A 24,858-nucleotide genomic window follows, 5' to 3' on the forward strand; every position below is an offset into this window, starting at 1 on the left:
CTAAGCTAAATAGTATGACTGAGTATTCATGTGTAGAGCTATAATCCTCTTCCTGTCTTGACTGAGCATAATATAAAATTCATGTATTCCAAAGGAAATATCCAGTCAGCAGATCACACAGTAGATCTCCTGAAGCCCAGGCAAAAGGATTCCACATCATTGCTGTGAGCAGTGAAGTCCCTCTCATAGGTCTCTTGAGATCAGAGATGTTCACATCTGTGTTACCTGTTTCAGCCAGTTAGTGAGGAAAAAAAATGGCAGTGTGGGTTCAACTTTCAGACCTACACGACTAAGCATATAGATTCATATTTCTTTTTATATTTTGCTTAGCAGTGATCCAAATCCCAGGACACTGGCCAAATAAGCAGTTGCCTAGGGCAAATGGAGGGCAGGAGAACAGCCTTTTCTTCTGCTTTGAGAGGATCCTGGAAAACCCAGTTGGCTGCTTTTGATGCTCTTACTGCCAAGGAAGAGGTCAGAGTAAATGGGAGGCTGGCTATGGTTGTAGCTCTTCCTGGAGCAGTTTTTGCGACCTTTCAGGACTTTTTCCTAGTCTTCTGTCCCCTCTTCCAACCCTTCCCATTCCTTGGTGTACTTGTCAGGGTGGATGAGGTTTGAAGCCTTGTGCTGCACTTTTAGTAGTAAGCAAGAGTTTTGAACTGCTAGAATTCTGCTGTTTTGCTCACTTTCCATCACTCCTCTAAATGTGAGAAATCATATTGAGATCAGATATAGACAAGAATTACCTATATTCCATCATCAGGATGGAGACAAGAAATTTTCTTCTGGAACAGCGCAGGATGCAGAGCTGGGCATTTATATTTATGATGTTGACCCACTCTAACCTCACACAGAGAAAACATCTCTGCAGAATACTCTGCTTTTTGGTATTCCCATTGGCAGACATGTCTTATAATTTTCTGGGAGAAGCAAAGGAAAGTGCCGCAAACTGAATTCTGGTAAAAACAACCAGATTCACCGACTCTTAAACTGATGTTCTTTTGTTCACTGACAACAGACAGATTGCTTGGTAGTTCTGCAAGCCTTTGTCAACCTTATCCCGATGTGATATTGCAATCTTTTTTTTGAGAAGGCCACCTCCAGACTCAAGATGGCACTTCCATTAGAAAGCTTTTTTGGTCCTTGGCCTCCCTGCTGAAACTGCAAACAATGACCATTTATTGCCAGCTGCGATGGTGGCAGAGGTCATGTGCACACCTGCCTGCAATAGGAACTGGACTGAGGTCACCAGCTCTTTTCACATGGGATGGTAAATGACCACTGGTAGTAATTCTTGATTGTGAACTACATTTGCCTGAGTACAGCCTGGCATTCCACATGGGAAGTGGTTTGAATTGCATTAGCAATTTCCTGAGCCACCTGTTCTCAATGGTTTAATGTTAGTAGAACATAGAAATTAAGATAATTTAAATAAGTTGTGTTCTTTGGAAAGTCATCTGATATATGGAATCTCATACATTGTACAAAGGAAAGAGACATACAATTGCAGATCATTTAGACTAGGCAATCACAGTATTTTCAGTTGTGTCATTAAAAAGTTAGGTAACAAGTTCACTGCTATGCAGACAGTCAGTGTAAAGACATCATGCTAAAATCTCACAGTGGTTTAGTCAGCTCTTCCCCCAGTCCGAGTCCCATTTGAGAGAGGCAATAAGTGGGGACTGAAAAGACCCAAGTAGGCATGCAGCTTAGATGCATATAACATAAATGATCCATTTCAGTGCACAGTAGGAATTTCACTTTCTGTAAGCTGGGCTGTTTCATGATGTTTCCCACTTTTGTCTCTAAAACAGCTCCTTGCAAGTTATATCCATGCAAATATAAATAGCCCTCACTTGGAGTTGAGGGCTCAGTCCCTTTCAAAATTTTACCCATTTGTTCTAGATTCTAAAAAAACAGTTTAGGAGCCAACTATTCAAATATTGGGATTTGATTTATCAAGCAGGCTTAATAATATATAGCTTCATTCAGTGATTTACTTCTTTCTTTGAGAGTTAGTTCATTAATTTGGATAAGGCACTACGTAAGACCCAGAGGAAAGATGTTATTGAGGCAGAAACTATAACCAGTATTGATTGGAGTTTTTAAAAATTCTTTGTACAGTTTTTATTATTGTTGTTGGGGGATTGTTTATTTGTTTTACATTTTAAATAGCAAAATATCGCTCCCAGCATGAGAAAATTGGATTTTTCATTCTTGCCATGCTTGCAATAGCTCTTTCTGCCTTGTGGTTAAGTTTGGTGCCAGGGTTGACTGTGATCTACCTTCAGGCCTGAGAAGCCAATGTTTCTCTTCTTCATTTCCACTTTCATTATCACAGTCCCATGGGATGGGATGAACCCTCAGCAACATGACAGGGGTGAAGATCACACAAGCATACTTTGTCACATACGTTGGCTTGAAATGAAGGCATCATCCTACTTTCATTCTGCTGCAGTGCTGGTTTTGTGCACAGCTCATAATAATGAAAGCCTGATCCAAAGACTTGAAGTCAATGGAAATCTTTCAGTGGGTTTTGGACCAGACAGGAGGCAAGTACTTCACTATCACTGTTAGAAACTCACCTCCATCTCAGTTGCTTGAGGATACTTCACATGACACTCATTAACATTTTGGGTAGGCTTTCATAATCCTAATATTATCCCACCAAAGATAGTCTTAGGTTTCCTATTTGTTTTTGCAGGAGCAAACCTTAGACAAATATTAGGTGGGCTTTTTTTTTTTAATCCACTCATTACTGACAGTCATCAGCAAGGGTAATGGATAATGCATTGGAGAGAATGACTTTACCTCTCATTTCCAGACAGAAAGGCTATATTATCCGCTGTGTGTGCCTTATGTAGTGATCTGCTTCAGCAGATACAAGACTTAATGCTTAAGTACTCTTGGTCCAGCACTTTTCACAATCATTAAGCTTGCTTTTTAAAATACAAGCGTTAAACCTGGTTTAGAACCACAGGAGAGTCTCTAAATGGAGGTAGGTCAGTGTTTCTAGAAAAAAAATAATGCAGTATAGGTGTCTCTGAAGGAGAGGAAGAAACAGCACTGCAGCCAAAAAGAAGACAAAGCAAACACCGAGGTTCATAACTAAGCAACACGAAATTCTTGTTCCTATGCCCTCTGTTTTAATCCTATATTCCCAACAGTGGTCTTTCCTAAAACTATCAAATGTGAATACTAGTTCACTTCCTGGCAGAATCTATTAGTTTTGTCTACCCATAATCTATCATGATTGTCTACCCATCTTGAGATTTGAAAAATATGTTTCATGTCAGATAACAGCCCTGAATACTGAAAGTTTGCAGTAAAACATTGAGGTCTGAATTTTCAAATATATTGTCTAGTACTGTGGGTGAAATTGCCCATAACTAAGTGTGTACAGAATTGTGAGTACCATTCATTACACTTACAATTAACCCAATTTAGTTGGGATTACACATATAATCTTAAGGACAGATTGAAACCTGGCTAAAAATTAGAGCCACCATCTCACTCTCCAGATGTCAGATTATTGTCAAACAGTTCATCATTGAATTAATTAACCATTATTCATATAGATATTTATGGATAACTGTTGGAGAATATCAAGTGGAAAAGAATACTAGAAAGTGTATGGTATTGTACATAAATGTTACATACACGTTTTATTTGAATTGTCAATCAAATGTTGAGAATGAAAGGATTAAAAAAAGGTATTAATCTTTTCCTAAGCATTGGTAAAAATGTGGACACTCCAGCTGTTTTACATGTGTATCTAGCAAGAATAATCCATTCATGTGTCTGTATTGAAAGAATAGAGAAAGCTGGGTGTGCTACACAGGATGTGGAGACTTTCTAGTAGAAATCAGTCTAACCCATTGTTTTTCAATCTCTTCCTTTCCTCCGCCCATGCCCTGTCCCTCCCTCCCTCTTGCTAGGGAGTTTTCCAAAGAAAGAGAGAAGGCTAAGGCTCGGGGCGATTTCCAGAAGTTACGGGAAAAACAACAGCTAGAGGAGGATTTGAAGGGATACTTAGACTGGATAACTCAAGCAGAAGATATTGACCCAGAAAATGAAGATGAAGGCATGGATGAGGAGAAGCCTCGAAACAGTAAGCAATTTTCTTCTGTCTCTCTCTCTCTGTGTGCTTTTAGCAAGGGAGCCCGTGCCCACCTGCTCTAGTGCTGAGACCGCTTATAAGGAAGAACAAGTTCTTCCTGAGACTCTCACTATTCTTATACATGATTCCTGTTTAATTCCTGTAGGAAACTGTGGGAGGGAGAAATATGTGTACAATATTTCATATTGTTCTGCAGATCCTCAGTTTCTGACACAAGATCCTGATATTAAACAGAAAAAAGACCAATACTTGCTGTTAGAAGTCCACTACTGGGATAAGTTTTAAAATATACATCTGTCTCCTATTCATTTATTTAATTGCAGTTCAGTGTTGCAGGCTGTTGACACATAGTTAATTACTTTGAAAGCAAAGGTTTCTAGGCAAAGCAGTGCTACAGTATGGGAGAAGGGCCAAATCAGCCCTGTTGTACATTAAGTGGGCCATCTGTAACTCCATTGAAATCAGTGGAATTGTGTTTGCTTTTGCCAGGCTGGAATTAAGCTCTCAGACATTTCTTATAAGGGAATTATCTCTTACTCTTCTGTTGTGGAGTTGAGAAGATGTTTGTGCAAAGTGAGAATTCACCAACTATCTCTTCTTATTAGAAATCCTGAAGAAGAAAGGGCTTGAAGAAAGCAGCGATTCCCTACATTTCATTGCCTTCGTTGAATTTCTCCTTCCACCTCTTTTACCAATGCAGGCTGTGTAACACTTCAGAAACACCTAGCAATTATCATTGCAGGTCATGCACTTGGGAAATATCAGAGTTGGAACCTTCAGACAGTTACACAGTTGTTAATGGATGCTGGCTATACTCTTAGCTTTCATTACAGAAATGTGCATTTTCCTAGTTTGATTTTGGAAGAGAAGACATGAAACATTTCCCTAGAGATCACCCTTCCTACCAAACAAGCAAAATCCATGGGATGATCCAATCAGAAACATAGTCTAGTAATAGGAAGATTGGACATGGGAGAGTTGTGCCTACAGAGTAAAGCAAGGTTTGTATCAGATGCTTGCGATCTTCTGGGGAGTAAGCACTACTCCCTGTTGCTGCCAGAACATTTAAGTTCTTTTAGAAAAAAAATGTGGGGTCATTAATATCGTCATACCCATGATACTTAGTTATCTGGACTTGCAGGAGTCACTGCTGTGACTTGCTCAGACTTTCCCCAAATCAGGTTATTTTTATTTTTATGTTGGTGCTTCATAGGGCATATAGCTTACTTTCACATTTTAACCTCAGTAATCACTCAGAAATTAATTTATTATTCATGGCCAAAATTTGCTGCTCTGTGGCATATAGTACATGGAAGGTGATGTCTGGTGATCCAAATTAATTTCTTTGTTGACAGACTTTCCTATTTAAAAAAAAAAAAAAAAACCAAGCATTACTGCAATGGTTTCTGGTTGGTATACTTATATGACATCTGAGTAGGGAGGCCAAGGACTGGGTTGACACACAACTCCACTGAAGTCACCAGGAGGCTTTCTCTTGACTTCAGTGGCAATTGGGTCGTGTTTGTCACATATCCTCTTAGGGACATGCCTGCTAAAGAAAAGTGTGGCCATACCGGTAAGGTAGTGTGATGAGAACCTGCCTTAGTTACTAGCAGATCTGAAGTTTTTCCTTTTTAATTAACACAAATATAATGCTGCTTTGATAAAAGAGTTGTGGAATATGTCAGATGTAGATTCATTGCATGTGCTGTGGGGTGGTGTCAATCCACCTTTGAGTTAACAAGCTCATTTTATGGGTAGTGATGTTAAGAACTGAAAGATAACATATCTTCACCTTGCTTTCAGTTCTTCCTGTTCAGTTTAATAAGGTGAGTTTTGTAAGACATGGTTTATAAAATTAGTCCTCTTACATCTCGCAGGTTCTCTAGAGTTTCTCCCAGTTGGCTGTTAATGACAGAATTACATACTATTAGCAAAGTAACTTGTTACTCATTTCTTTTCCAAACTAATCATGAATACAGTGTCCCTTTTTACAAGGAGTCACATGGAAAAGATGAAGGGTAGGGGGTACGAGTTACTCCTGGGGACATTCCGATCGGACACAAGAGGAAAATTTTTCACAATGAGAACAATCAGACATTGGAATAATCTCCCCATGGAAGTGGTGGATTCCCCAACATTGGACTCACTTAAGATTTGGCTGGACAGGGTGCTGGGCCATGTTGTCTAGACCATGCTTTTGCCAAGAAAGTTTGGACCAGATGATCCTTGAGGTCCCTTCCAACATGGATTCAATGCCATTGATTGCAAGTGTCAGGTCTAAGGGAAGTGGTTGCCAGCCAGTCCCTAGTAGACAGCATATCATTCTCTGTGACACTGTGGCTTTGGGTCACATTATCTGGTTTTGTTACATGACAGACCAGGCTTGGGAACAGACGTCTGCAGTGCTTAGTGCTATACACTAGAATTAAGCCTCTGCTGAGAGGAATTGATCAGAATGTGAAGGAAGGCTGTGGACTGATTTTGGACTATACTAGGGACAATGGTCATGCTAACAAAAGTCTCTGCACCAGAGAATAGGAGAGACCAAACGAACAGGTCAATTCATGAAGTTTATTTGCCTGTTCTTTTGACATATGTGCCCCATCTAGAGCAGGCTGTTGATAGCAGTATTCTTCTTAGCACCTGTGGCCTGTAACTATGAATGCTAAATTAATCTATCTTCTAGCTTTGGGGTACTAGCCAGTGCTATACCTTGGCCCTCTTCCTGCCACAGGCTTTTTTGCTTATGGAAGTAAAGGGTCTCTGTGCTGCCATCCTCTGGTGAGGAAGCAAATAGCCTCTGGATACAGACGGTAAGGTGCAACACTCCCCCATCCCATGCCGAAGCCAATAAAAATACCTGGATTCATGCCCCCACCCAGCAGAGTTGTGGAGCTTACGTTCTGGTCTTTTGTATTGCATAAATTGCCCTTTTTTTTATTCCCCAGTAGGCTGTTGTATTTACTTTTGCACAATTGCAGGTACCATATTGTTTAAGCTCTGTTGTATTTCTTGATACTTCTGAATTTCAATCTTTATTCACATGACAAGTGAGAATGTATTTTCAAAGCCAAATAGCTTGCAGGTGTCCCCTCCTAAGATGTCATACTCACTTCATTGCGTGACATGCTTATCTGTCATGTATGTCACATGGGAATAAACTGCTGGTATACTTACTGTACCTACCTATGTGATTCCACATCTTGCCTATCCTACTGCCTATGAACATGTCTTCTGCAGAACCATCTCAACCGGCTCAGGTGCTGGAGACTATTTTACTAACCAGCTCTGACAAGGCCTGTCTGCTCTCTTGAAGCTGAGGCACATCGCAGCTCTACTGCTCTTGGGGCTTGATAGGTATCTCCTAGAAAATGGGTTGAATGAACACTGTGTAACAAAATCAAACAGAGAAGTACAGGCTCTTTTCTTAATGCCTTCAGCTTAAGATAATACCACAGAAAAGGTGCCATGACTAAGTGACAGGGTGTTTTGTTTGGGGTTTTTTTTGTGTGTGTTATCTACTGTGTTTAATGTTTTGGCATTCATGCCAGCAGTCAATCACCAGTAGGGTTAAACTGATGGAGAAAGATGGTATTAATTATCTTCCAAAAACCATCTACAAAATAAGCTCCAACTATAAGGGACAGATGGCACAGCAGTTCAGGCACAGTTGTAAATGCCCTCAGGAATCCCTTTGGCTTGATTGCCCCTAAGACATTTGAATCCCACCTACTAGCTGTGCTGAGCCTGCGTTGCTGCTGGCTCAATGTCTTGCTTGTCTTCTTGTGTTTAGCTCTTGCTGAAGGAGCTCAGATGCCTCATATGCAGCTTCAGTGTGCTTCTTTCTCAAGTGCTCTTCAAAGCTCGCTGCCTTCTATCTCTAGTACAATGTCCTGAACTCCACAGAAAAGTGTTACTGCCCCTTTCCAGCACAATTTGTTCAGTGATGAATTAATTAATTGTGTTGACTTTTAAGGTATCAGCCCTGAGCCTTTCAGATAACAATTCACTGAAGTGCACAGGGCAGTTCAGACCTCCCAAAGATGTTGTTTTACCTCAACAAACTTCAGGGGTTGCCTTTGCATCAGTTATGTATTCTTCACTATGAGGGTGGTGAGGCACTGGAACAGGTTGCCTAGAGAAGTTGTGGATGCTCCATCCCTGGAAGTGTTCAAGGCCAGGCCAAATGGGGCTTTGAGCAACCTAGCCTAGTGGAAGGTTTTCCTGACCATGGCAGGGGGGTTGGAACTAGATGACCTTTAAGGTCCCTTCCAACCCAAACCATTCTATGATTCTGTGATTCTGTATTGCACTGATGCTCAGGAGCTGTGGGCCCCTGCCTGAACTCTGACAGTGACTCACACCATTAATTTAAAGAAGTCACATCAGGTTTTGTTTCCTCAGGTTCCCCTTGGAGGTTGTTCGGAGGTTTGGGGGTTTTTTTATAAAGAATATCAGAAGAGTTCAGCAGTTTAATTAAAATATACTTGTTAAACTAGAATCTCAGCTAATGTAAACTCTGAGATTCAGCAGTTTACACCATCTGGGCTCTGACCCAGGTAGTCTACCTAAACTGAATCATCCCAAACACAGAGAACATATGTTTCCAGTCTCTTCTCTGTCCTTGGCTGCAGAGGCAGGTTTTGCTGTCTTCTTACTCTGTAGAGAGGGCTGCCTGCCTGTCAGTGTGGGAACTGCCTCCTGTAAAACACAGAACACAAGGTGGAAGGGAAGAGACATTCACTTGCATCCTCATTTGGTTTGACTGCCTGTGCCAGTCCTTAGGGCATCATCAGTCATATTTTGTATATGCCACTGCTTTCCTGAAGCTGTCAAACCTTGCCCTAAGTCTCATTGGGTGTTTACAGCCCTTAATGAAATGGTCAACAAGTCCAAGGACTACAACAACGAGAGCATTAGTGGAGGAAAGGCTGAGAAAGAAAGATAAATACAACCAGAGTCGGACAATCTGTGCAGCCTTTAGCTGATGCTTTCCGTAGCAGAGGTCTTGGCATTCTTCTGAGGCAGTTTATTACCAGTCGTCTCTCACATGCATAGAGGGGCATTCACAGAGCAGGCTGAATGTATTCTCTGGGAAGTGCATGTTTAAGGCAGTTTTTCCTTGTTGTTTGCAAACATGATTTTGCCATTATGGCAGATGTGAAGTGGGAAATGTGAAAAGGCTTCTGGGGGCTGTTTGTGTTGATGGTTTTCTTCTGTGCTCTTTCCCTGATGGGCCTTCCACACGGGAAGAAAACATTAATTTGACAGAGGAGAGAAACACATGTCATGGCACAAAACAGCTACTGAATTTCAAAATTACATGATAGCAAAGAGAACCGTCCCTCCTGTTGCCACAGTAACTGGGAATTTGCCCTTTTTTTTTTCTTCCTGAGAGTGGTCTGGAATGCATCTGTGTTGCTGTGGGCAGAAGCAGGAAACCTCAATCCAACCCAGATTCTCCTCCTATTGAAATTAATTGGCAAAACTCCCATTAACTGCACTGGGGTCAGGAAAAAGCTGTGAGTGGGCAGGGAGAAGTAATTTGATGTTTTTGCTCAGATTTTGCCCTCCCTCTGTTTACCTCTATTTCAGTTCTATTTGGTGCTGCCGTCTGCAATGTGAGTATGACCACATTAATGTCAACAGAGTCCCTAAGAGTAACACAGCGCACTGCTTGGCCTGGGATCTGATAACAAAGGCATTCTGTGATTCAAGACAACTCATTCTTCTAGTTAAGTCATATCCAAGGTAGTACTGTAAATTCAAGAGCTGATTTGCAAGTAGCTTACCCTACAAAAATTTAAAGTCTAATCATATTCCAGGGCTCTACTGTAATGGGACTGATGGCTGTAGATAATCAGGTTTTCATGTAACACAGCAGAAAAAGCAGTACAAATCAATGTGTTGCCTATCAAAAGCATATAGCAATACTTCAGACAGTACATTAAATAATGAAGGGTGGGGGGGGGGGTTGACTGTACATACAGATTTATGCCTCAGTTAAAGTGGGAATAGAAAGTGCCCTACTGAAGACAAAAAGTACAGAAATACAGGCAGGTTCTAAAATACATAAAAAACTAAGCTATTTAAAAATAAATAGTCTTGAATCTTCACCTTCGGAGCAATTATTGTAGTGCCTTAGTGACCTTTAGAAATGTTTGTTAACATCTGAGTTCACTGCCTCTAGGGAATCGGCTGCAACCTAACTTTTTGGTGGACCACAGATTTTGTCTCACTCCTACAACCAGTGTTACTTGTGAACAGCACTAGTCATGACTAGGCAGTAGAGTGCATTTAATCACAGGCTTATGAGAGTCTTCCCTAGGAGAAAATGATTTTAAGACAGGGAGGAAGTTTTCAGCGGTAAAAGTAATTTCTTCTTTCTTTTAGAAGAAATTGGGACCTCTTGGACCACTGGAACTTTTGGAAAATCTGTGTCTTTCATGGAAATGCTTTGTGCTTCTGAACATCAGGACAGAAATGAGAACAGGAGAGCTGATGGTTCAAACAGGAAAAGAGAAGAATTTGAGAACTCTAGAAATAGAAGCCTCAGTAATTTCAACCCAAACAGAGTTTTATTCCCAAGAGCTCCAATAGTAGTTTGACTCTATTACATAACAGGGATAAAAGCATGACCACCTTTCTCTAAAAGTTCAGGCTTTTTAGGATTTATCTATCCAATTCCTGTTGACTTGACGCCCTTTTGCAAAGTCAACTTTTATACCATAAGTAGATTCCGTTGATTTCAGTGAGGCTATGTACCAAATACTTTCCATTGACTTTAATGAAAGTTGTCACTAAATCCTGTGCAACCCTTTGGAAAAGTTAGCGGTTTGAAGCTGTTGGCTAGAGAGAGTTTTGTGTACAGATCTAATCAGGATACCAAGATAAAAGAACACCAACTTGTTCAAATTTTACATTTAGTCATTTCATATGTTGGCTTGCTCTGTGGCCTCCAAATCATGTGCTTAGCGTACTGACAAGGAAGTAGCTTATTACTTTCAGCCTGAAAAAATCGCATGGTGCTATGGGATAATGTCTAACGTAGAAAGTACGTAACAGGATTTTAAAAGACTTGGTTACAGGCTAAAATTTCAGGGTGGCCTAAAAACTCTTGGTCCATTTTCTATGATGAAATTTAATGGGAAATGCACAGCTAGGGAATTAACATGGAAGATGCAGAAGGGAAAATGAGAGAGAGCATATTTACAAGATGTCTATTTTAAACTCATTCTTGACCATCACTGCCTTAAAATTCATGTCTTCTTACTCTACAAGCACAAAGATGGTGTACTGAGTTAATTTTTGTCTCCTGTTTAACACAACACACTTGAAACACATTTGAACTTATGTGTTGACAGCAAGTCAGTTCACCCTGATTTATTCTTGTTTCACCTGCAGAATTTGTCCCAATGTATTTCACATACACATGGAAGGACATGGGTAACCACCCCTTGACAGGCATGTACTGCTTGATATCTTAGAGGATTTTTGCCTATTGTAAAAAAGCAATTTAAAAAAACACAGGGTGCTCGCATGGGATTTAAGATCATCTAAGCAAAAGCTGTAAGAGGCACAGGCTGGAAAATGAAACCTTTATCAGTTTAGTTCCTCCACCACTAGTTGGTGATTTAAGAATGGTATCATATAACCTGGTTGCATTTTGCTTTCCATGCATAAATACAAGGAAATAAAAGCCAGTGTTGTAAAATTATTTATTATCTATCAAAACCTCATTGAAAGAGGAAAAAAGCACAACGTCATCTGCTTTTATCATTGTCCACCGATGTGGAAAATAATCATCTGGTAACTAGGAAAAGATTAGCTGCAGTGCCAAGAATTGTAGGCATTTCACAAGGGCACATGATAGGTGTTTCACAAGGAGATTAGTAGCTGTGAGAGATTTCTTCTCTTTCACCTGGAGACAGAGGGACAAAAGAAGTGCTTTTTGGTGTTCTCTGCACCACCAGTTTCTTCTAGGGAAAAAAAAACTCCATGTACTCAGCTGCAGAGGTTCCAAAACATGGTTGGCTTGGACAGGAGTGACAGCAACTTCCAGCCATGTGCTGTGCCGAGTGCATGTACTGTGGAAAACAGTCCCAGTGGCATTTTTCTACCTTGCCATCTTTTGAAGTAGCTCATACACTGCTCAATATAAATACTACAGTTTCAGGATACTTACTAAAAGGCCTTTGTAAATGTAAGTCAGCTTTGGTTTTGTTGTGTGGTGGTTCTCTTCTTCACAGAGAAGCTCAGGTTGCAAAATGCTGCATGGGTTTGTGCTACAGATGTCAAGCTGGAGTCTATAATTAGCATGCTGCCTAGAAAAAGCTTCTGGGACATTAGTTCTCACGTTGGGCTGAATCACTCCTGCAGTCCTTAGGCAAAAATCCTACTGAAGTTGCTGGGGATTTTGCCTGGGTAAGGACTTGGGCCCCATTCTGTTTCATCTGAGGTCAGTAACAAAACATGCAAGTGTCAGCACTTGAAAATGTTACCCAATGTGAGGTCTTCATGTGCCAGAGGCTTCTCTGTGCTCACACATGACTTCAATATTGTGTAACTGTCGTCCGCCAAAGGGGGAGCATGAGGTATTTGGGATCTGAAATCGCTTACAGGGCTGAATAGTCCAGATAGTACTGTTTGCCCAGTGCATAATTCCGCTGGCTAAAATGCAGTTATATCTGGCATGAATTTGACCCGCTGTCATTACTAGCATTTTGCTTCCATAACTGTACTTAAAGAAATGTGGGATCGGACCCAGATAAACTTTTATATCCTAAAAAGGAAAAACAACATATATCAGAAAAGAATGAGAAAGAATTTGTGAAGCTTCGTAGTGACCATTTAGGTAGCTGTGGTAGCAGAGTACCTAGAGCAATGATATTCAGCACTGTAGGTGAGACAAAGTAGTTGCCATTTAAAAGTGTCGCTTTCATTGTGTAACTTTCTGTGTAGCTGAAGTAGCAAAAGAAAGATAATTTAGAGTGATTCTGCTTCCACTTTTGCCCCATGTTCCATCAATGTCAACAAAACTATGATACCGACATTTGACTTTTTCCTATTGGAATGAAAACAAAATTGAGAATAGACTTCCCTCCTGACTCTTGTCACATGTTGCTTTCTTTCTTTATTGTGAGTGAAAAAGTAAAGAAGCACTATGGCCTTATCCTTGATTGTTTTGTCTTCCTCCCCCTTTCCAAGAGGAGAAAAGGGGAAATACTTAGTTTTCTCAAGAAAGTTATGATTAGAAATGTTTCACATACAACATTGATTCTTTAAAATATGTGTGCAGGTTAACATTTGAAGAGGGGAGAAATGTTGTTCTGGGCTCTTTTGTCTAATTTAAAGAAAAAAGCACAGAAAGGCTAAACGATGTTCCTCACGTCACCCACCCTCTCAGTGCCAGAGTCTCTCCCACCATTCTCTGCCCTCTAGACCAGAATTTTGACCTTGGTTTCTACCACATAAGGTATTTACCAGTTTGATCAGGGTGGTTTTGAACTATTTTCCTTCTCTGGGAATTCACCGTAATCATCTTAATCACTTTAATAGACACAATTTTCTTGTTCCCCTGAATGTATAGATGGTTCACTCTGTGTAAGTTAGTCAACAAGTTTGTTTTTTATTAATAGTATAATTTAACAACTCAGCTTTTATCAAAAAGCAGCATTTAGGTTCATTGTTCTGTAGATTTCACAACTTCCCAGTTTCTCTCTCTCTCTTTCTGGCTGAAAGGAAGCTTTGATCATAAAACAAAAAGCAAGAAACCGTTTGAAAACTTTCTTCCCCTTCCCTCTCTGCTGATAGTTACTGCTGGGTAGGTAAATCCCATCTAACCAAATGCAATGTAGAAGCTGTTTATCTCAAGCCTGCATTTTATGACAAAGCACAGTATGGAGAAAACAATTTGTTTCCTTTCCTTGTTTGAATGGAGAGCAAAAGAAGAAAAGAGTTGCTGGTATTCAGGAAGCCTCAGGACAAAGCTATGGCCAATGTTACAATCTGTAATTCTGAAGCAATTTGTTCCAACATAGCATCAGAAGGCCTGATGTTGTTTGGTGAAGTGGGAAAAGCATTTCTAGAAAGTAGAGCAGAGTAACACTTCAGTTTGAGGAAGGTGGGCCAAATTGAGGCATGTGTCTGACTCCAGCAGCCAGCTTCTTGAGTGAGTGCTGGTGAATAGTGACAGCTCTGAGATAATTAACTGACCCTGAAAGGGTCACTGCAATGAGCATCTACCAAATCTCTGTGCCACTGCTGCCACTTTTGCGTGGAAGAAGGGAGGGCAGTGTGGAGAGCAAAATCCAAAACTGTGCTAATTTCTGCCCGCAGGCTCAATTTTTCTTCTTACTCCCTTGCAGGCATCAAAAGCTACATAAATTAGATAAGCTCCCAGGCTGCTGTAGTTTACATCTGGGAAAAAACTCGTCCTATAAGATCCTCTGTGACTGAAAAAGTTTTGTGGTGATCTACACGCACTCTTGCTCTCTTGCAACTGAGGATCTGGCTTGTGTTGTTCAACTTACAGTTTTTTCTGGCTTCTCCCTTCCCTGACTCTTGTAGCCTGGAGTGCAAACAACGTTACACTGAGAACTGCTAGAGCGGTGATGTGTGACCAGCTGCAGCATATAGAGGCTGACATTAATGTTGATAGGGCATTAAGTTTATCTACTGTAAAAGCTATTTCCCTAGCAAAGACTGTCTGGTGAGATAACACCTCTGTTTTGCCTGCTCGAAGAAAGACTTATGTTGATGTAGGAATCCTCTTATAGTACTAATATGTTACAGAGAAATATCTTTGAAGGTAAGGCTTTAGAGAGAATCCATTGTTTATATAGCTGGGGAAGACACCTTTGTGCAAATAAATTAATCTCCATCTGCCCTGTTGGGAAGTACTTCTTGAAGTTGTCAAGATTTATCCACTGACACTGTGATTCCACTTCTCAAGAAAGGACATTAGAGGAAAGAGTCTGTGAGAAAACTGCCATTGCCATACCTTCTGATGAATTGAACGTGCTTTATTTCCCATGGTTAGAGAGGCATAGAAGGCATTCAGTACCAGGATCGCCACAGAAAATTTTAGGAAGAAATGCCACAAACCCCCAAGCTGAGTATTTATACAGCAAGGCCATTTTTTTAGATGCCTAACGTGTGCTCTTAAATCTTTATAAGGGCACTTACAAAGTGGTTTTAAAAACTGTGGAGTATTCAGCAGTTCTTGCTTAAGTCAGCGAGAATGACCCATGATCAGTGTTTGAAAATCAGTTGTTATTGTGGATGTAGCCTTAAGAGTCTCTTCATTGAGAAGAAAGCATTGGTGAGCAGGACTGATAGCAGATGAAAGCCCGAGGATTTTTTAATGTGGTATAAAGAACCATCAGGAGAGAGGTTGTGGTGTTCAGTAATGGTAGCTGAGGGACATGGAGCATGTGTTTGGAGTTAGAAACAACTGCTGGGGGTGAGAATTAGTTGTATTACAGTAATGCCAGCCATGTGCCTGGCACTGTATATACACAAATTAAAAGTACGTGTATGTACTTCCTTTTTACAGGGAACCAAAGCTAGTATAGATGGGGTTCAGCTGCCTAAACATACTCATCTAGTTTAGACACTTCATGGTACCCAAGACCTTCACTGTGGACTGTCAGATAAAATATAGCACCTGGGGCTTATACTCTCGTGGTGTGATAGTTGGAAGGGCATATCCCAGGTGGGATGTCAAAAATGTCATCCAGTGCCTCAGAAGAGGCAACTGAGTGTGCTTAGTCCAAAGACATGTGGGAAAAATTTAGTAAAGCTAGAACCTTCAATAGGGATCTTGTAAGCTGAATGTCTTAAAAGTGGTTTTGGTAGATAGAAGAATGCGATAGCACCTACTGTAACAGAGTTGTTCTGATATGAGCTTTTTTCCTCCTTGGTCTAAGTGTGTATTCATCGTGACCTATCTACCTATCTCTTTTTCTTCCCTTGTGTATTTTATACCATAGCTTGAAGATTCATGTGCAGAAAGATAAATACTGAGGTCCAGACCTCGTATTCCTTGGCCAGACCAAGAGCTCTGTGTGGGATGGGGTCAAACTGGGAAGCCTCTAAGAGACCAAGACAGGCTGAGGGAGGCAGGAGGTACATTAGCAGAGCTCTCCTGGGGAAACTGTCACATCCTCCACCTTCCCTGCCGCTGACTGCAAGGTAGCTCGAGTAGTCCCTCGCTTTCTTAAATGGATTCACAAGCAAGCACACAAGAAGGCAAAGATAATAGTATTTTGTTTTAAATGCAACTGGGGTTAGAAAGCTGACCCTGCTGTTGTGAAGGCAGTGCAATGGGGTGGTGCAATGAGCTGTAGCTGACAGGACGTCTGTGACGCCGTGATGTTCCTGCGGCAGAGCTCGGAGACAAGGAGTCTGGGCAACATAACACAGCTGAACTAGTATGTATATTACCGAAATGATAACCAGTGCTGGCGCAGCTGAGGAGAACTGACAGTTGTGAATGGCACCCAGCCCTTCCCAGCGCTTGGGTGGGAAGCCTGGGAAGCTTGCAGCAGGACCCCAGTACAGGCACGACTCTGACGGAGCAGCAGTCACACTCTCGCTCTGTGCCTGCTCACTTCTGCTTATTGGGTGAGAAACTTCCCATCCACTCCAGTACAGTCTGCTAATAGGACAAAAATCTCTGGTTGTATTTGCTCCTGGGAAGAAAAACAGGTCTCTCCATCCCAGCTATCTCATAAACAACATCAAGCCTGGAGAGGTGGTCAGGGAAGGAAAATGTTTCCAACTGGGGAACCGAACTGAAAATAGCTGTGGCACTCAGCCTGCCTGCTGATTACAGCAGCTCTTCAGTTAGCAGGGTTGTAGAGATAAGTCAACAGATTAGAGAATTGGTCTTTCAGAGCTTGAGGCCTAAATTCAAATTCAGCTTTAGGGCCCATGGGTGCTTGTAGTGCTGCTCACATCCTCATTTCCATTTACAAAGTTCACAAATCACAGCATGATGCATCTCACTTCTCCTGTCCACTTGAGGAAGGACTGCAGTCAGACATGTCCCTCTAAGTGCAAACTATAGAGGTCTAGTAGTGGACCCAAGGATAGGTAACACAGGGGTCACTGGAGATCAGGATGAGGATGTTACCGACTACAGTAAAATCAGTAAGCTGAAGTAGCAGAAGGGTTAAACATCAGAACAAGAATGCAGTGGCAGAGCTGCGTGGATCCTCACAGATGTGCAGATCAAATATAAGTGTATTATCTAGCTGTTTGAAGAACCACGAGCAGAATAACAGGGCTATGCCAGGTCACGAATGACTTGCTTTAACACAGCTGTGTGAGGGAAGCTTGCATAACACCTGCCCACACTAAGCTTAGCTCAAGCTGTTGTTATCAGTCCCTCATTCTCCTGCATGCTAGAAGTATTTGCAAACTAGGAATCTATTATTTCAAGGCCTATGAAATGCCTGTTTCTTTGGCTCGGGGTAATTGACCTATTCTCAATGCCCTACTCAAGAGGTGTAAAAGCTTTAATTACAGGTTTGACAAGCTGACTTTAAGGGCAAAACTCTTTAACTTAGATTCATTGCTTTTCTCCTGGCTGCACAGTAACACACAGCCTGCCCAGCTAGCATGTCTCATGCTTCTGACTCATATGATATTGTGATAATAGTGTCTAGTATCAGACTAGTCATTATGTTAGCAAAAGTGGCTGAAAGAATACCACATGCAGGAGCAGCACACAAAATCACAAGCATTTTATTTACTAGGCACAGAAGAAATGTAGCAGACTAGGGTATCAAAACAGAATTTTATGCACATTTCAGAATAGGAGAGGTGATTTCCATTTCAGATCATGAAGCTGAATAGAGTCTGTTCAGTGTGATCCATGAATGCAACTACAGGGGTCCAGCACTTTCACACAGCCCTGGCTCCAGAGTGACCTAGATCTGATGTGAATGTTGCTGTACCTGTCAGTCAGTGAACTGAATTGCTTGATTGTTTACCATCAAGGAAGGCATCATCCAGAAGCCTTCTCACACATCCCACATGAATACTACTATTAGAAAATGTCTGCACTTTCTGCGAATTAATCTTTGTCAGGCACTGCCTGTGCAACGGGACTGCTCAGATGGACAGGGCCTTGCTGCTCTCTTTTCTTGATAATATTAATGCTTACATATTTTAAGCAAGTAACTCGTAAATTAGGTCTTCCCAGACGCAGGAAGCATACAATACTGTTGCAGCTTGCAGAGTGGTATTTCAGATGAAAATATTCAGTCACTTGTTCTTTCCCACAGTCCCTTCACCTGTGGCCCAGCCTCTGCCCAGTTGCCCTGCCTGTCCTTTGAAATAATACAGCCCAATTTCTCCCTCACATTCACTTTTCCTTTTTTTGTGATCTTGTGCCAACAAGGGCCAGCCTCTAGGAGAATAGTTTCCTTCTTCTATACCAGACATAGTCCTCAGAGAGACCTACCTTCTCGTTGGCACAATTGCTGCCTAAGGTTCCTGGCGGGAGGGTTGCGTGAGCGAGCTCCGGGAAGGATTTCCATTGTGAGCTACCAGGGCATGTCTCCCCACCCGCTGCACCATCCAAACACTCCCTGCTGTCCTGATGTATCCTCTTATGTGCTCTAGCTCACAAACTGTAGGCCACTCACTGAGTTTTCAGGCATCACCCACCTTGAAATGGCTCGTGACAGGCAGGAATGTCATAAAACAGCCAGAGCTGCATCTCAGTCACTTTGAAGCTTAGCAATCTAGGTAGCGAGCAGCACTCCCCAGAGAGTTTCTGATGACCTAAGCAGATCGAGTTGGAACTAGCCTCTGTAATTCTTTTGCTTCTCCTGGACTCTGCAGGGAAGATGGATTCACAGGGCTGTGAACTGAAAGAACAAAGATGCTTTTGCTGAAGTAGAGATCCTCATCAAAGTTACTGATTCACCACCCAGGTGTATATTTGTATGGGTGGGCAGATGCAGACGTTCCCCCATGCACAGGAATTTCAGGAAACACATGACCTGCTTTAAAACGACATTTGTGCTTGAAACTTATGTGCTGGTTATTTTCGTTAATAACAATGCTAGTGAGAAAAATATGAATAGTGTCATGATTATTAGAGGGACAAAAGCAATCAAAGCAGGAGGGATTTTTTCTTTTAGTTGTCAATTTTACTGTCTTGAGGGCACTTTCTTTGTGGTTAGTTATTTTGTTCATGATCAATGTTTGTATCACTTCCCAACACATTATCTACAGTGTTTGCAGCTCTCATGCCCCCATTTCTAAGGCGCCTGCCAGACTAGCCTGCAATAATAGAATCTTTGTGGTTTTCAAGTGAGATGCTCCTGCTTGTTGTGCCCATGTATCATTTTGCAGGGTAGATTCAGGCGCATTTGATGGCACTGCTGCTTGTCCAACCTTCCTATGCTAAAAATCATAAAGAATGAGAGAGAAATCTTGCAGAACTATTCAGAATGTGCTGTTGTGATTTGTTCACCATCACAAAATACTGTTGAAAGAGTCAGATCCTCAATTGTTTCACTTTTCCTTTTTTCGTTCTTTCTTTTTTTTTTTTTTTTTTTTTTTAAGGAATTGCTTCAGAATTCTGTGGGGAGCCAGAGAGGTTCCTAAAAAGTATTAGACTGACACCAGAAACTTATGCTATAAACCATGTCCTGGCAAGTAAATGCCTTGCACTTTGGCACATTAGTTGTTGCTCCTAGCGAGGCAAACAATACAAGTCATTTATCAGACAAGAAAACCAGTTTAGGATGTCATAGGAAGATCCAGATTCAGGAGAGAGACATCTTTCAAGATCTGTTCCAGTAGCAGCTCTGTCACCCTGTGACCCAGCCCATCTGTCCTTCTTCAGCCACAGGGATTAGGAGAGTTACTTCCATTGCACTTGGAGGCAGATACTCTGCAGTGAATGGACTCTTCTCGCAGACTTAGATGCTTGCTCAGCAGTACAACCAGTTACCCAGGGAGACTGCTCAGTTTGCCCTTTTTAGCAGAGGGTTTGACTCGTTTCTGTAAAGTCTGCTTTTGGGTGAGTCCTACATCTTGTGTTTACAAGACGTTTGAGATACCACAGGTTATGCAAAGAATACCTTTGCCCTTCAGGCAGGGAAGTGCGAAGAGGATTTTAAGTTCTTCTTTTCAAATACAGAACAGAACGTGTGTGAGGCTTGCAAAGGCCATCTCTTGGCAGGGCCAGGAGTTTGACTGTGCCTGTTATGTGGTCCTCTGTGCAATGTGCATTCCACTCACCAGCTGAAATGAACAAATATTTGTGGAACGCTGTGTATTACTGTCAATATTGCTATAAAAAAAAAAGAAAAATGGCAGCTGTTTAAAGTAGCTGAGGAGTTTGTTATACTAAAGTAAGTCCCAGGAAGATTAATTAGTGGCAAGGTAATGCATTCATAGGTGTGCAGTAACCTGCATGTGGTAATGACAGATCTGTTAATCACATGCCTGCACAATTGATACATATTGCTATCTCTCCTATTCCTCTTTCTGTATGGTATAAAATCACTTAGCCCAAAGCTATGTCCCTTCAACTTCATAGGATGTATATGTCGACGTGGTGACACTCCAGAAGGGGAGGAGGACATGTAAAAGCAAGTCTTTCTATATAAAAAATAAACACTGCACTTTATATTGTAAAATATATAATTTATCTATGGATGAAACATTTGACCATACGATATTCCATCTCAGTATTGGCAATTTTCTTACTTTCTAGTGCTCCATTCAGTAAACTGTGCTACACTGCATCAGTCTTCTCTGATGCAGTCCAATGCCCAGCTTGGTTTTACTGTAATGATAAGCCTTGTTACTACATACTAGCTGCAACATCTCTGCTGCTGGTTCACTGGTGTAAAGATCTTTTTACTGAAAGCCTTTTTTCTGTTTGACTGAAGTGGATACAACTGGCAATCACGTTATGGCTCTTTATTACTATCCTAGATTCTGTGGCTGACCTTGAGTGAAAGTGTAAATCAAGCTCTCTCCTTGCAATTGCAGTCATTTGTACGTAACCCAGAATTAGGTTATGCAAAGTGTGTATGTTAAATGTATTTAATGTAATATTGTGTCTATAATACTGTCTGTATGAGCATTGGCCTCTGAGCCTTTGGTAAGCATTTTCCAAGTATTTTCACAATTTTTCTGGATTTTTTTTACTGTGCTAGATTTATTGATGCATTCTGTCTAACTTCGGGAGGTATGTAACCACCAAGATCCTACATATAGTTCAAGTTTCCTTTCCTCTTCTCTTGTAGAAGCTTTCCTATTGCAGAACTCCTTTTCAAAACAGAAAACCCAAAAGAGTTCCCCAGTCATATTGGTATATTTTCCTGACAAAATCAGGAGATTTAGAGAGAACTAACCATTTACTTCTGCAGTTTACTTTCTGCATGCTGCTTGCATTTAAGAACATACTCATTGATTGTTCCCAAGACACTGTATGCATGTAGCAGAATGAAATCCATATCTTATTTAAATTAATGAATAAGATGAATGAGTACAGCATTTCCAAAACAGGCAAAGAGAAGAGGAAAGCTAGGCAATATTCACATATTAATTAAAATGAGAGCTCTCCACCAAAAAAATATGAGTTGATCAATATATTGACAGCTGCCCATAGACTCATTCATTAAATGATGGGCATGAGAGGCACCACGGGAAGCAGGGTTTTTACTGGAGACAGTGTCATTCACTTGATGGACATTCTGTTAAAGGAAGCAGCCTGGATATTGCAATTTATTCTTGTTGTGCTTTATGGAAAAAGAAATCTTAAATCCTAGCTGGAGAATTCACAGGATTTCTTTGCTCTTTAGGTTTGCTTTATAGTTCTGCAGAGTCCCGCTTGGGAGACATTAGCATCAGTAATAACTATAGTACTTAGCGCTTATTGTAATGTGTTTCATCTGCAGATCTCAGAGAGACTGGCAAGGTGAGTGCAGAATTATAATCCCCCTTTTAGAGAAACTGAACAGATACGTAGAAAGGCTTGGTCATATGGCCAAGGTGACACAATAAAGTGAAATGGTGGTGGAGTGACGTCAGGTCCTTCTGACCTCAAATACCAGCGTGGGTAAAAGGCGTGATTTAGACTCTTATTTTTCGAAGTAATTCAATACCTGTAGAAATTACAGTGTTGGAAAAATTGGAGTCTAAGTGAGCATATTATAAAACGCAATCAAATGTATTGTTGCTTTTCTTAATGTGAAAACCCACTACAGGTCTTTTTCAATATGAATGGACATACTGTTGGATAGTCAAACTGTTTCAAATCAGGTACCTAACCCAAGAGCATAAGGTAAATGCCCAGCCTGTCCATACAGTTGAGGGAGACATCAGTATGGCATTCAGAAAACTTGTGATAGGAATCTATCTGCCCCTGTAGCCTAACTCAAACAGCTAAATCAGAGACATAAAGTCAGGCAATGTGAATAGCCTCTGACATATCCAGTTCTAAAACTAATGCCCAGATCTGCAAGGTCATGTAGTAACATGTCCCATTAAAATCTGTGAAAAATTTATGCTTTATCTATGTTTGTGGATGATCTTCTCTGGGTCTTAAATCGTCACAGTAGTAAAGTGAGATTCAGCAACAAGTGTAGCAACATTATATAATCTATAGATATAAATCTGAATATTAGAATTACTTCCACTGCTGATATGACAAACATGTCATAAATGCAAGATGCAACAGTGGTAATGATATTTCTGAACTGGGAGCAAATATTATTCTCCCAGTGTATAAAGGAAAAATTATCTCAGGACTACACAGAAGGGTATTTGCTTGTGACAGCTTTCTGTTTCAGTGGTTGGCTGTCTTTTGGCAACCTGCCATCTAATAATTCATTGCATGTCCAGGGGACGTTTCGTTGGAGGAGGGACATATGTTAGTGCAAGAGTAGAGCTGGTATCAATGCTTGTTGCCAGTGACAGGGAACAGAGGCTATCAAAGGGTCTTGCACACCTGTCTGTCTAGCCAGTCACAGACTGCAGATTCTTTGTCCTTATTTCTGTCTCTTGGGTCTCAGAGATAGAATTAACATAACAAGAAGAATTTCTCAGATTTATTTTTAAGGAAGCTGCTACATAGCTTTTGTTGTTGCTTTAGTTGCTGCAGGAATACTATGTAAGTAATGTGAAATTGAAGTTTAGGTAGTCCAGGAGAAAAAGTCTACATTCAGAGATGATCCACACTGTGGAAAGGTATAAGAAGTGCAAAGGCTTCAGAAGCAACTGTAGAGAGAGTATAAAACCTACTGGTCCTTAGGGTTTGCAATTTGTCGAAATCATGAGATACTCACATGCCTTTAAAAAGTTAACTTCCCTTTAAAAAAATGCTATGCTATGCTACCTAGAGAACATGTAACTAATGGGAGATTTCATCAACCAGAGTGAATTATGGATGTGATGATAAATCAAAAAAAAGAGATTGTCATGTAAGCAAAGCCACCATGATTTGCCCCAGGAACAGGTACACTGGAACAGGTTGCCCAGAGAAGCTGTGGGTGCCCCATCATTGGAAGTGTTCAAGGTCAGGCTGGATGGGGCTTTGAGCAACATGATCTAGTGACAGATGTCCCTGCCCATGGCAGGAGGGGTGGACTAGATGATCTTTAACAGTCCCTTCCAACCCAAACCGTTCTATGATTCTGTGAAATACGTAATATCTTTTATGGGATCTGTCCCTGTGTTGTTGTTAGCGGTTCACTGTACTGATTTGGTTGAAGCGAGCCGCCCACTCTGTGTACCCATTGCCCTGTTAGCTGCACTGCTGCTCCTGATGTAGTCCAGCAAAGGCAAACTGCCTGATGGAAATGCCTCCTCACTCCTTTAACAACCTGCTGTCACTTAGGATGGAGGGGTGAGGGAGCAGAGTTGTTCTCTACTGTCAAGAAGTCACCCATATACAACACTGGTGTTTAGTTGCTTGACCTAATACTTTAGGTTGTTAGGTGGGCAGTTGAATAGTATGCACAGGGATCGATCACTGCCTTGCCCATGCTGCAGCTTGGACACTGAAGCACCTTCAATGCAAAGTATGAGATAGATGGAAGATTAAATGGTCTGCTTGAAGGCTGGGAAGCAGGGAGGTGGGGAGCCCACAGAAAGACAATGTGCCCTCTATGTCTGGCAGAACCAAGCCCCCTGGGGATCTCTGATTTGGTTACAAGCAGTGGATTTCTTGAAGTTGACAGAGAACCACTCCTGTAAGAGCGCCTAAGTCACTGAACATACATGGCACAGGAGGCGAGCCACCAGGATTTCCACTGCTAAGTTGCTCTGTGCCCAGGTGGGAGGAAATCGGCATTTGCCTCTTTCTTGCTTTTGTCTCAGCTCCCAAAATTACAAAGAGGAAGTGGCCAGTGAAATGGCATAGTCTGTATACCAGGGTCCTAAACATAACTCTGGTCTGGACTAGGGCCCACCATTTAGAAGAAACATCTCTTCCTGATTAAAACATTCCTGTGGTGGGTTTACCACCAGCATTCTTGGTACATGGTTCCAGTAACTAATTACCCAGACTGCAAAAAATGCCCGCCTTGTTTCTAGACTGGAGCGGGGGTGTGGGCACAAGGTCTGTGTCTCCAAGATCTGAGTCAGATAAGAAAGCCATCGGGGCAGTATTTGATTTACTTCCTCTCATATTCAGCCCCAGTTTATACACACCTCTCTTGCAGCATCTTCTGTTTTCAGGATTTGTAACTGGCCTG

The 24,858-nt window shown here is 41.3% G+C and overlaps 1 protein-coding gene across 50 annotated transcripts in view; it reads left to right on the plus strand.

The window, feature by feature from the left end:
• CACNA1C (calcium voltage-gated channel subunit alpha1 C) overlaps positions 1-24,858 on the plus strand; it is a 495,328-nt gene that overhangs the window by 342,849 nt on the left and 127,621 nt on the right. For all 50 annotated transcript variants that reach the window (XM_075504541.1, XM_075504568.1, XM_075504596.1 and 47 more), the window contains exon 9: positions 3,939-4,111. In XM_075504541.1, the coding sequence (XP_075360656.1) occupies positions 3,939-4,111 (173 nt within the window). The remainder of the gene's footprint in view (positions 1-3,938; positions 4,112-24,858) is intronic.

Source organism: Mycteria americana, chromosome 1 (genome assembly GCF_035582795.1).
Source record: "Mycteria americana isolate JAX WOST 10 ecotype Jacksonville Zoo and Gardens chromosome 1, USCA_MyAme_1.0, whole genome shotgun sequence".
In the NCBI taxonomy this organism is placed as follows: Eukaryota; Metazoa; Chordata; class Aves; order Ciconiiformes; family Ciconiidae; genus Mycteria; species Mycteria americana.